Source organism: Myotis myotis, unplaced genomic scaffold (genome assembly GCF_014108235.1).
Source record: "Myotis myotis isolate mMyoMyo1 unplaced genomic scaffold, mMyoMyo1.p scaffold_m19_p_8, whole genome shotgun sequence".
Lineage (NCBI taxonomy): Eukaryota > Metazoa > Chordata > Mammalia > Chiroptera > Vespertilionidae > Myotis > Myotis myotis.
Genome location: NW_023416390.1, coordinates 42710484 through 42723706, shown reverse-complemented (window position 1 = coordinate 42723706; position 13223 = coordinate 42710484). Strand labels below are relative to the sequence as shown.

Below are 13223 nucleotides of genomic sequence, written 5' to 3'. Positions count from 1 at the left end.
ATGCATTCAATGGTTGATTCTTGTATGTGCCCTGACCAGGGATCAAACCCACAACCATGGCCTATTGGGACAAGGATCTAACCAACTGAGCTACCCGTCCAGGTTACTTCTTACTCATATAAGTGCTAAGTCTATTTCCCTTATTTTTTTTCACTCTGCAAATGTCTACCTGGTGTCCCACAAGCATGCCAAACTTTAAGTTCTAATATAATATAGAATCTGTCCCCAACATACCATCTCTCCCAAACAAAATATAACAAAAGCAGAAACCACTTTTATCACAAAAAACAGCCACCAACAAAACTCCAAACCAAACAAATCCAAACTTATCCTTTCTCTGGCAATTCCACCTTGGTGAATGGCAATACCTCCAATAACTTAGTCACCAGGTCAGAAATGTTGGGCCCAGGGAGAAGAGCATGATGAAATGGGGGAGGATTGTATACATGAAGGGGTAGAGATGAAGGACATCATGAGTCCTGGTGATGTATCTGTCTTAGTTGTATTTCAAGAGTACCTGATACCTAGTAATTGTCCAATAAATGTTTGTTATATTAAGTAGAAATTTGTCCCAAGAGTGGAAACAATTGCTTTATCAAAAGAGAGGAATAAATTAATACTTATCCTTTTGCTTTTTCTGGATAGCATAAAGTTTGGCCTATAGGTTCTTGAGCTGGTACTATTAGTACTTTGATTCAGTTTCAAGGGCTGAATAGACTTCTGAGATTCGTGCTTCAAAATCTAACCAGCATTTGTAATCTGACTTCTGAAGAAAATTGAATTCAGCGTTTCAAGCAGCCAATTTACAAAGATACGTTTGAAACACAACTTGTTTGTAAATTGGGGATTCTCTGTATTCTATATGATAAATGCTAAGTGAGTATTTCAGATATGGGACACTGGAAGTGAACTAAAGAGGCCCCCCTGGGAGTGGGGAGGTAGGTGAGGGAACTTTTCAAGGCGGAAGATTTATGCAAAACATTTAAGAATGGGCAGGAGTTTGGAAAGGCAGGGTAGAGGAAGAAGGGCATTCTAAATGAGAGGAGAATGATGAATAGAAACAAGAATTAACAAACAGTACAGGAATGTAGTGAGTAAATGTCTAAGTTGTGTAGAGAAGTAGCAGGGATATGTAGAAAGCATGTCACTGAATGAGCAGAATTTTAGGAAGATTAATCTTGCGGTTATCTGCGGAATGATGTGGAGTTGAGAAAGACTGGAAATGGGAAGATCAATTAAGAGTCTATTTCCTAAATTCTGGCATGAGAATATGGCTTGAACCAGAATGGTAGTGGATATATAAAGACTATGGAACAAGATTATAGGAAATGAATGATATTTTATTATTTCAAAGAGCAGTAAGTACATTCTAGACCTTTCGATTTATAACATAAACTATGAGACATTATCTAAAGTACATCATTGTAAGGTTTTGTACTATTTTTCTTGAGGGTAGTTTTTGTGTATGTAAAAATCATATTAAATAAAATATAATTATACCGATAGAATTACTGATTGAATTTTTTTGTTATTAAAAAGGCACACTGACACTTCCACTTTTAGAAAAATTGTGGTTTAAATAATCGAAAAACTCCCTCATTACAAAACACTTGGTAATCAGGTAGAATTAAACGTCCCCATACGCCAGAAGTGAAGAGTGGTTTGAAAAGCAAAAGAGTGCTGCGGAAGAGGATGAATCGCTGCCCCTGGAAAGGGTCTTGGTCTTGTTAACTTAGCGTCTGGGGTTTATTACCCCATGCAGGAACACGAGAGGCCTGGGCCAGGGCCAGGTAGGACACCTCCATCATGCTGGAACCCCTGAAAGGCTGTGCCATCAGAGAAAAGGCAAGCTAGCGAACACCTGCCTACCAGCTCAGGGAGGCAACGGGGATCTTGATGTTCTTCACCTGTGCCCTGGGTGGACCAAAACAGTATCCACTTAAAGTTCTAAACTACGAGCCCTCATATGGATTTGTCATTTGAATTTATACCATCTGAAGGGGTCTAGGAACTCTCCCACATTGATAAACCAACAATAACAAAAAAGTGGTCTATGCTAGGCTGGAGTGCTTGGTAGAAGCAAATGCAAAACCTTTCTGCAGGAATATCACTTATCCTGAGTTGCACATAATTTCCACAGAAAAAGCTGCACAGGTTAAAATTAGGAAATATGCAAGGAAACAACCAACTATGAATGAAGGTCAGAGCTTCAATTAATGGAAGCATTTGTTTAAATATTAACAAGTATCTGATTTATGCAACTGTAGACTTCAAGGAAGAAACTGAGGACATAAGAAAAGGACAAGTTACTTCCCTGGCTGGTGTTGCTCAGTGTTTAGAGCGTTGGTCCATGCACCGAAGGGTGACGGGTTCGATTCCCAGTGAAGGGCATGTATCTGGTTGCAGGTTTGATCCCAGGTGTGGGAGGCAACCAATTGATGTGCATCTCTCACATCGATGTTTCTTTCTCTCCTTCCCTCCCTCCCATGCTTTCTAAAGAGGCAATGGGAAAAAAATATCCTTGGGTGAAGATTAACAAAAAAATTAATTAACTTAAAAAAAGGGACATTCTTCAATTCTGTATTTGACTTTGAGGGCAGAGAAGAGGCTAAGGGAAATTGGTTTGCAGTGTGCTTTAAAATTTCCAAGTGTGTTCCAAGATATGTCTCATCCTGAGAAATCCTTCTGGAAAAAAGATGGGTTAAGAAAACTTAAGGTTAATTGGTTAAAAAATTGTAGCAATCTGCATACTATCTCTTTTATGGAAATTCATAATTCATAGGAACATATTAATAGCTTTGAAAAGTTCTGCAGTAAAGAAACCTATTTAGCTTTGATTAATCTAGTGTTTTCCAAATTATTTGATCGCCATAACACTTTTTGAACAATACATATTATCATCTTGAAGGAACTAGAATGCTAGGGACCAAGCTTTGGAAACACTAGAATTACCCGCATCTAATGGCATTTGTCAGGCCTCATTGTCTTTGCCACTTCTGCCATAGGGGCCCACTTTATCTCTCTGGGTCTTCTTTCTTGGCCTCGGTGACTTCCCTTATTTGGATGTTTCTCCTATCTCCTCTCTGTGTCCCAACCTAACCGGAGTATTCTCCAAGGTTCAGGCCTCAGCTCACAGTTCTTTCTTTCTCTTTTTCCCTTCCTTCCTCCCTTCCTCCCTTCCTCCCTTCCTCCCTTCCTCCCTTCCTCCCTTCCTCCCTTCCTCCCTTCCTCCCTTCCTCCCTTCCTCCCTTCCTCCCTTCCTCCCTTCCTCCCTTCCTCCCTTCCTCCCTCCCTCCCTCCCTCCCTCCCTCCCTCCCTCCCTCCCTCCCTCCTTCCTTCCTTCCTTCCTTCTTTCCTTCCTTCCTTCCTTCCTTCCTTCCTTCAATTCTCTTCTTTTGGGATCACATTCCATCCCCTGGTCCCTGGTTTCAATCATCACCCATATGTGGATTAAGAAAAAAATCAATCCTGCTATCCCTCCTAGCTCTAGGCATCTCAAAATACCTCCAGAGTACTTTCACTTGTATATTCTGCTGCCACCTGAAAATCATGTCTACACTTCTCTTCCTACAACATGCACCCCTTTCTGTGTATATACACCAACAATAACCAGCTAAAGTCCATGAAGTTAGAGAAAACCACATTCTAACAACAATAAAGGTGATTAAATACCCAGGAATAAGCTTAATAAGAAATGTGTAAAACCTAGATGTGAAAAATCCAAAACACTCCTGAAAGCCAAAAATGGAGATTTGAACAAATAGAACGACATCCTCTGTTCTTGGATAGGATGAGTCAACATTGTAAAGATGTCAGTGCTCCTTAAATGGATTTACAGGTTTAATGCTAATCCTGTAAAAATACCAGCAAGCTTTTTTTATGGAGCTGTACAAGTTGATATTAAAGTTTATGTAGAAAAGTAAACATGCAAGAATAGCCAGGATAACATTCAAAATTATAAGAAAAGATATCGAAGAAGATAAACTACTTCATGTAAAAAGGAAGGAGAGTTTAAGAAAATAAACATCTGCTCATTTGTGCTTAAGAAATGCAGGAAAGACAAAGCAGAAAGAAGGGGGTTGGTTACCGACAGGGAGTGGATGGGAATGAGTAGTAAGGCTGTGTAGTAGGAATCAGGGAGGAGTCACACTTCTCTGTGTATGTCTTTCTACATTGTTTTGACTCTGAGGACCATGATAATGCTTTACATGCTCCTCACCACCCCAAATGAATAATTAAAATCAGCCAGGACTTGGAAGGAACCTCAAATGGAACATAAAGAGTAATACATGAACCTAAGTATATTAAATGAATAACATAATCACATGAAATGGGGAGGGAAGAAAAGAACTAACCTAACTACTTTGGAAAACAATTTATTGACTATACATTGTAAAGCTAAAGCCAAAAATCCTGCATAGAAATATTGTACTCCATTTAGTAAATTTGTTTCTCATGGGGATACGGGTTTGCAATTTTGTAACTTCTTTATGCATATACTGTGATTGAACAAATACGAAAATATATTGTGGATAATGAAAGCCAGGTTTCTCACTGTCAGAGAAAGAAGTTACCAGGCTAGAACGAATTCTGTGATGTTGGGTTAAAATGGAAATTATCAGTATAAATTCATGGTTTTATATATGTATATGCACATATACATATACATACACACATGTATACACACAAATGAATAGTTTTAGAAATAAATACAGATGTGTGTGTGTGCAGGTGTTATCTATACACATACATTTCCTACCTTTGTCCACTGGAAGCATCCAGATCTTGTTTTCTAAATACCATGCTTCATCAAAAGAAACCAGGGTTCCTTGGAAAACGGTTGATTCCATGGCTGGAACAGGGAAAATACAAAATGATCCTGGAACATCTTCTAGTGCTAGAAAATAAGGAGGTGCTCAGATAATTATAGGGGCACTTGAAAAGATACAGGAAACAACTTGGAAAATGTACCAATAGCCAAATCTGGGGACATTTGAGTAATAAAATTAACAATAATAGTTTTGGATTATAACCAATAGAATAAAATTCATACTGATACAAATAAGTAATTGAATAAATAAATAAAAGGGAGAAGGCATAGCTTTTCCTTGCAGTAGGATCCTAACTAATAAATGTAGGAGGAATGATAAAAAAAGAAAATCACCATTAGGTAAACACCAAATTAATAATTGCCACAGGCAAGAGCCATCAATGGATATTAAAATTAGTGGACAAAAATATGATTAGAAAGAAGATTTTATATAGTGTCAACGTACCTCCCACAATGTACTTATTAATTACTAAAATGCAATATGGAAGCCTGGACAGGAAAAAGGAAGTGAGTGGGAAAACTGGAGAAACGAGTAGAAGGTCTAGAGATTAGTTAATTGTACCACATCAATGTTAATTTCTTGGTTTCAGTAATTTTATTTTTACATTTATAAATATGCATACATTTTATAAATACAAATGCATTACATTTGCAAATACAATGTTGTATTTACACAAAATACAAATTATATTTTACTATTAGTGATTAGCATTAGATAAAAATGAGTGAAGAGTATATGGGAACTCTACATTTTTTGCCACTTTTCTGTAAGTCTAACAATCAACACAAAATTTAAAAACAAATAAAATAGGACAAACCTTTGGCTATCAGGGTGATGCTTTAAAACTCAAGAACTTAAATTTTAAAAATACAGGGAAAGTCATGATATTAACTTTAATTTTAAGCCTGTTATAGTGCCTTTTAATCCACCTTCCACTTTCCTTAATATGTTTTCTTGCTACATGATCTGGCAGGGCTGGTGAGCTTAAAGTGTTTTCTAGTATGCATTCTTTTTCTAAAAGCCTTATGTCTTGCTGTAATAAACGTATACTTCAACATGAAAATGGGCATAAAAAAAAGGTGAGAGATACACTTTTAGGTCATCATAAGAAAAAAATATAAGCAACTTACATGATCTTTAAACTGTTATTAGATAGCCAGGAAATTTTATTATTATTATTTTGAAATTTATTCTCTTAGGTAACATCTTTGTTCACTCTGTCTTCATCTCATTTTAAGATATTGAGATTCTTGCCCTAGCCAGTGGTTGGCAAACTGCGGCTCATGAGCCACATGCGGCTCTTTGGCCCCTTGAGTGTGGCTCTTCCACAAAATACCACGTACGGGCGTGCATGTACAATGTGACTGAAACTTCGTGGCCCATGCGCAGAAGTCGGTATTTTGTGGGAGAGCCACACTCAAGGGGCCAAAGAGCCACATGTGGCTCACGAGCCGCAGTTTGCTGACCACTGCCTAGCCGGTTTGGTTCAGTGGATAGAGCATCGGCCTGAGGATTGGAGTCCCAGGTTCAATTCCAGTCAAGGGCATGTACCTTGGTTGCAGGCATATCCCCAGTAGTGGGTATGCAGGAGGCAGCTGATCGATGTTTCTACTCTCTATCCTTCTCCCTTCCTCTCTGTAAAAAATCAATAAAATATATTTTTAAAAAAGAGGTATATAGTATCTAGAAAGTAAAAATAATTCTCATGGACAGAAGCACGCTGCACCTCTGAGAGATTGTGAGGTTGTTCATTACTCCTTTTAATGCTAACATATTTGATGACCTGTTGGGTTACTAAAGGTGTACACCAGCCCAAGGAGTTATTTTTTCATACATCTAAATTTAAGAAAGGCATTTCGTATCCTGGCAAAGGCATTTCACTTACACTGAAGGGTTGTGGTAACTATGGCAACACAGCAACTTGAAACATTTCTTAGGTAAGATGACTTTAAATAGGTTTGGACACTCATAGTCCTTATTACCCTGTGTTGAAATGGCTTGTTTGCTTGTCCACCTTCTCAATTGGATCCATCTCCTGAGATGGATGGTAATTCAGAGTGGACACTGAATTTTGTTCACCATAATATTTCCATGATCTAGCTGAGGGCTCAGCATTACAATTTGGGGTTCAATAATTATCTGATGATTGACTGACTGAAAAAATCTCATGCTCTGATATAGATTCTAATTTGGACAGAAGGCGAAGGAAAACATGGTGGCCATGTCATTTGGCATAAGCTTCTCGATGTGACTTTACATCAGAGGTGGCCTATTTCCTCATCATGGGACCCTTTCCTCAAAATGGCTCCAAGTGCTTAGGTCCCGACAAATTTCGGCTTAGGCCCATCCCTTTCCCAGTTGTTTGGATGACACGTGTTGTAGACACTTTTGCTTCAGGCTCCTTAATCACCATTACCAATTCTTTGGCTTTGTTTAAGGGTAAAAAATGAGAGCTCAGGAATAGTGTAAAACCAATGCCAAACCATTATCAAAAGCAAGAGTGTCTGCAACCAGTCTACAAAGTTTGCCAGTTTCTCCTTGTTTAACACATCATTCCGTATTAAGCAGTAGAAGTTGCCCAATAATATGTGTCTTGCCCATCTGTACACAGTCTTAAATAAGGACATACAATCAAATAATAACTTTTGGATATTGTTCTGTCTGCACATTTTCTGTCATTATTACTGTCAGAATGACTCTCTGCTATGGAACATGAAGCTGATTTAAGATATGTTCTCAGCAGTACAATTAAAAGTTAATGAGACCAATATTATATAAGGCCTGGATGTAATAGACAGGCCAGAGCACTTCTCATAACAGTCACTATTAATTAATTAACTAATTAATTAATTAATTAATTAATTAATTTATAGAAGTAGGGAGGAGGGGCAGAGGGAGAGAAAGTGTCATAAAAATATTACAGTTTAGAATTTATTATATCATCATTTTATAAATAGTTAATTTTGAAAGAATCTTAGCCCAAATTTTTCTCTTGCAGGCATTTTTTAAAAAAGAAAGTATTTACATTTAAAATATTAACATTTTGTCAGAGAAAAATGAAATGCAGATAAAATGCCTTAGTATATTAATCTTTATAAAGTCTATATTCATCATGATAGCTGTATATTTTCTATTTAATATAGTAATATGAAATCTAGATTACAGACATAAAAATATTCTGATGGTACAGTTTTGCAAGATAAGTGATGTTATTAGGGCAAACAATAAGGCTTTTAGTGTTATGCATTAATATTTCATTTTAAATAATTGTGTGATTATCCTTTTAGAAACATATGGATTCCCTAACACTTTTGTTTTATAACCTCATTCTTAGAAATTCCAGTGGCTTGTTTTCTTGTATTTTCCTTAATTGTGGTGATCTTAAACAGATCTTCAGTTTTAAAGCTGCCAGTTGTCCTAATGCAGATGCATAAATACATTTTCTCCAGTTGGCTGTTTATTACAAAGACAGCTTGTTTTTGGGTACCATCAGGACATCTGCATTTTATTGGATTTAATTTTTAGTAATAAAGACCTCCCACATTACAGATTCTTTCCAGCCTAAATTAGCCTGTGTGGGAAGCAAAGGAACCATCAGTCAGGGAGAAAAAGTGAATCCATATGGCGCTGATGCTTCTGTTTCCCTGCCTACAATGAAGAAAGGTTGAGCAAAGACAGTGCCCCCAGCAGATCCCTGTTTCTTTCTCACAGCCTTGCTAGAAAAGAGTTGATGTCAGTCCCAACCCAGTCACTTTCAGCCAATCCAGTTCATTAATGTGCCATGCATCAAGCCATAGATGAGTACTGACGTTTCAAGGACGTATTCTCCTTTGCCTCTCAGCTTGCTCTGTTTCTTTTGCCTGAATGCCCAGTCCCTGGCTCTTGCCCCTCTCTTCCATTTTGGGGCTCACTTCTGCCCCTTGGACATGGATTTTGTTTTCCCCAGTTCAATTCTAAGTACTCTCTAAGAGCTCTGGCTCAATTCTATGATATAAAAAAATCTAAGAAACCCTGCATGTGTCAAAAAGTAGTCAAAATACTTTATCTTCAGCTTTTTAATGGTAACCAACCAAATCTAGTAATAGAACTTGAATAGCTGATGATCTTCTTCACTTGTACAGGTTATACATAATGCCCCACTGTGCAGAGAACAGACAGGAACTGAAAGTTTTCTTTCAATTGACACCCAGGTACCTGGAACAGTTCATTTCTCTTGGTCAATACCACCCATGGGATGACGATGAGGAAACTGGGCATAGCACACTCTTTACTATCAGTGTTACCGCCCTCAGCATGAACAAGAAGAGCCTATTTTCTCAGCCTCTTGTCAACTCTGAATCTCAGCCAGTGAACAAACTCTGCTTCTTAAAACACTGCTTTTGTTCATGTAAGTTTAAATTTAAATTTAATTCAACCAGTTTTATAGTTGCAGCGGGTGATGCAAATTTTGATAAGACATAAAAAAATGTATCTAGTGTAGTGGGTAGAATCCACCCACAACCACAAAATAAAATAAAAAAGGTATGTTCAAGCTTCTAACCCCTGTTACCTATGAATATGACCTTATTTGCAAACAGAGTCTTTGCATATGAAACTAAGTTAAGATGAGGTCATACTATATTATGGTGGGCCCTCGTTCAATGACTGGTACCCTTATGGAAAAGGAAATTTGGACACAGACAAATAGGGAAAATAACGTAATGATGGAGACAGAGATTTGAGTGATATGCCTAAACCAAGGAAGGCCAACAATTTCTGGCAACCCCTAGAAGTTACCAAGAGGCAGGGAAGGCATGAGCCATGAGAAAAAGCATGGCCCTGCGGACATCTTGACTTTGGACTTGTAGCCCCCAGAAGACATGTCTGCTGTTTTAAGCCACTTAGTTTGTGGCCATCAGTTAGGAAACGAATACACTAGTGAACTAGGCAGAAATATGATCAGTAAACTGTAATAGAGGTTTAGAGTTATGGAAGCGAACAGAAAGGAGACTTCACTTCCTAACTGTCCTGTGTCACAGACAGCAATTCTGAGAACACCAGGTTTCCTTTGCAAAACCGTAGGAAGCTACCTGACTTTTTGACTGCCCGTGTGATTTAAAATCAGCCACTTCGCCTCTGAACCCGTTTCTCATCAGCGTGAGAGGGCTCTGGCCCACAAGATGACCTCTTAAGTCTGTTCCACTTTTTAATTTGTAACATATTCTGTTTTTTTCTTTAATTATGTATGTATAGGAAGTTATCAAGTTAAGGGGTTAAAAACTCACTTATGGGATTTAGTGTCTTCTCTCCCTGCCCCTCTCACCCCCAAAAGCGGAGAAGTGTGTGAAACTAGAGTATTCTTATTCTCATTCGCGGTGTATAGAGCTGAAGGGCAAACAGTCTCTCGGCTTAGGCGCTGCTCAAGTCTCCTCCTCTTTGGCAAGCATGTTTGAATAAAGGAATAATTAAACACTAATGTCTGTCCATGGGCTAATCAACCTAGCAGCACAGAGGAGAGGAAATTAACATGGAGGTGAATCTGGGCCTAAGCAGACTCCCGGAGCAAACGTTTAAACCCTCTAAGCTTGTCTTCTTATCAGTAAAATGGCGATAACAGTGGCATTTCACTGGGTTGTTGCGAGGATGAAATGAAACAGAATGCTGCATATATGTTAATAAGTGCCCGGTATCTCGAGTGCCCTTGAAAATGTGAGCTGTTCACAAGACTCTCGCTTACAGAAAGGACACGAACACCTGCCAGGGTCTCCCTGCCCGCGCCCTGGTCCCCCTGCCCGCGCCCTGGTCCCCCTGCCCGCGCCCTGGGTTGGAGTCTCGGGTCCCCGGGAGCCAGCCAGGCACCCCAGCTCCTCCGCCCTCCACCCGCCGGGAGCGCTGCGCGGCCGGGGGCGGGGCGGGGAGGCGGAAGCGCGCGCGCGCCGCTGTCAGCTGCGCCGGAAGTTCCCGGCCGGGCTGGCGGTAACCTTGGGGTCCACGCCGGCGCGATCGCCGTGGTGGTGGGCTTGGCGAGTCCGCGCCGCCGCCCGGGCCAGGCCTGTTAGCTGCCGGGAGCCGCCGGGGTCGCGGAGGAGGGCGCGGAGGGCCGCGGGCGCAGGAACCGCGGGCGCAGGGTCGCCCCGCCGACATGTCTCTCGTGGCGGAAGCCTTCGTCTCGCAGATCGCAGGTAGCGCGCGTGGCCCGGGGCCGCGGGGGAGGCGGGGGCTGGCGCGGGCCAGCGGCGGGGAGCAGCGTGCGGTTTAGGGCCGCAGCTCACCCCCGGGCTGGCGGCCTGAGAGGCGGAACCCAGGCCTGAGGAAGGAGGCGGCGCGGCGACCAGCCTTCTACCGCGGATGGGAAAACTGAGGGGAGGCGCGGGGCCAAGGTCACCTCGCCGTGGCGGGAGCGCGGCTGCTCCCCCGGGCGGTGCTGTCCGGCCCCCTGTCGGCCGGAGGGGCGGGCGGCGGCGGCGGCGGGCTGGGATTGGGGTGGGGGCGTGGCCACCGGGGCCCGGCGGCCCGAGGCTCCGTGGGAGCGGGAGCGGCCTCGGTGGTGAGACCTGAAGGGTAAGGTGAGGGCCACTCGGAAGTCGTCCGAGTGACCTTTTGTCATTGAGGGGCCACCGAAGCGTTCGTTTTATCTCCAAGAGACGCAACAGAGCCACATGCTAGGTCGCTAGGATTCACGGAAGCATCTTTAAATCTACATGTCCTTAAAAAATACTTACTAAAATTTTTTAAAAAAATCCTCACCCGAGGACATTTTTTTGCTCTGTTTTTAGAGAGAGAAGGGGGGGGGGGGAGAGAAACATTGATGTGCATCGATCAGGTGCCTCCTGCCCTTGCCCTGACTGCAGTCTATGTGCCCTTGACCTGGAATCTACTGGAATCTAACCCTCCTGTGTGTGGCCAACCACAGAGCAACACCGACTACAGTGAAATATATATATATATATATATATTTAAATCCTCATCTGAGGATTTGCTCTCTGTTATAGAATTTGAGAGAGAAAGAGAGAGAAACATGGATGGGTCGCTCCCATATGCCTCCCACTGGGGGCGGCACCTGCAGCTGTGTTTGTGTTTGGGGGGACTCCAGCCAACGGAGCCACCAGGCCAGGGCCACACGGGTTTTTTAAAACACCTTTGATTTGATGGGCTGACATAACTAACACCCAGAGATTCTTCTTCAGGGGATTCAATCTGATAGAAATGTAAGGACCAGTTCTTAAAGAAATACACAGAAAAATAAAAGAAGTATAAAATGATATTTGTAAGAGCAGAAAACCAGAAATGTCCTAATTATATATCAAGTCGTCTGCTCACATAATTACAGAGACTAAAAATGAAGAAGTGCACTTGTTGAATATATTGGCTTGAGTTATGATTATCTTAAGTAAAAAGCAAGTTATAGAATAAATATATATTGTATCAGCCCATTATTGTTAAATAAATGCTGTGTAAACATGTATATGTAAGCCAAAAAAAAAAAAAAAAACCCACAGAAAAATATTCAACTAATTTTAAGGAGTAATTTCAAGGGTAATCAGGATAGGGCATTGGTGGAAGGTGGAGGAACTACATTTCTGAATTGTTTAAATTGTTCTAGTGAGAATATTTTACTTTTGTAATTTAAGCGATTCTAATTTTAAAGATTTTACTTTGGCAAGCAGTAAAAAAAAGGGTAGATGAAATAATAATTTACATGAAACCCTGTGTTTGACTTGAAGTGACATCTAAGTGTGACTCAAATCCAACAACTATTCAGAATCTTCTATTTTTGGCAGTAATATGATTTTGTTGGAAGAGCTCAACCTCAGGAGATTTGAGAGATATACATACATAGTCCTGTTTTAACTTAATAAATCATTGTGAATCTGTTTTTGTAGTCGAGCGCTTTCATTTTTAATGTATTTAACACTTTGCTCATTATTCTTCCCTTCAGTGGCTGTGAGCCACCACAATGTTTGATATTTCTTTTGGAAACATTTAAAGACCTCTTGCCTGTAAGGCTGTCTGTGATATCTGGGGAGCCTTATTCACAAGGACATCTTTTTGGAAGCCTTCTCTGAACCCCCCAGGTTAAGTGAACCACTTTTGTCTCCACTACCAGTGTGTCCCCCACTAAGTTCTCTCAGTTCTTACTCCCGCGACTCTGGCTTATTCTCTCCATCTCCACTGCTCTTCTTGCTTGGATTACTGTTGTAGTCTCTGAATTGATTTCCCTGCGTCCAGTCTAGTCTCCTTCCAATACAGTCTCCACACTGCAAGCCTCAGTGGGGTTTTGTTTGTGTTGTTTTATTTTTATGTTGCTAAAATGCAAATGTGATCCTCTTGTTTTAATACCTTCATTCGTTACCCATTGTCAGTAGGTGGAGGGAGCATGTCAGACTCTCCATAAGTTATCCAAGCCTGTCT

General features: G+C 40.8%; 1 protein-coding gene across 3 annotated transcripts in view; it reads left to right on the top strand.

Annotated features, from left to right (window-relative positions):
- Positions 1–10738: 10738 nt before the first annotated feature.
- MTX2 (metaxin 2) overlaps positions 10739–13223 on the top strand; it is an 81833-nt gene continuing 79348 nt past the window's right edge. For 2 of the 3 annotated variants that reach the window (XM_036319385.1, XM_036319384.1), the window contains exon 1: positions 10740–10993. In XM_036319385.1, coding sequence (XP_036175278.1) covers positions 10954–10993 — 40 coding nt within the window. In that variant the 5' untranslated portion in view covers positions 10740–10953. Of the gene's footprint in view, positions 10994–13223 lie in introns of all 3 variants that reach the window. The other variant, XM_036319383.1, reaches the window with a different exon arrangement.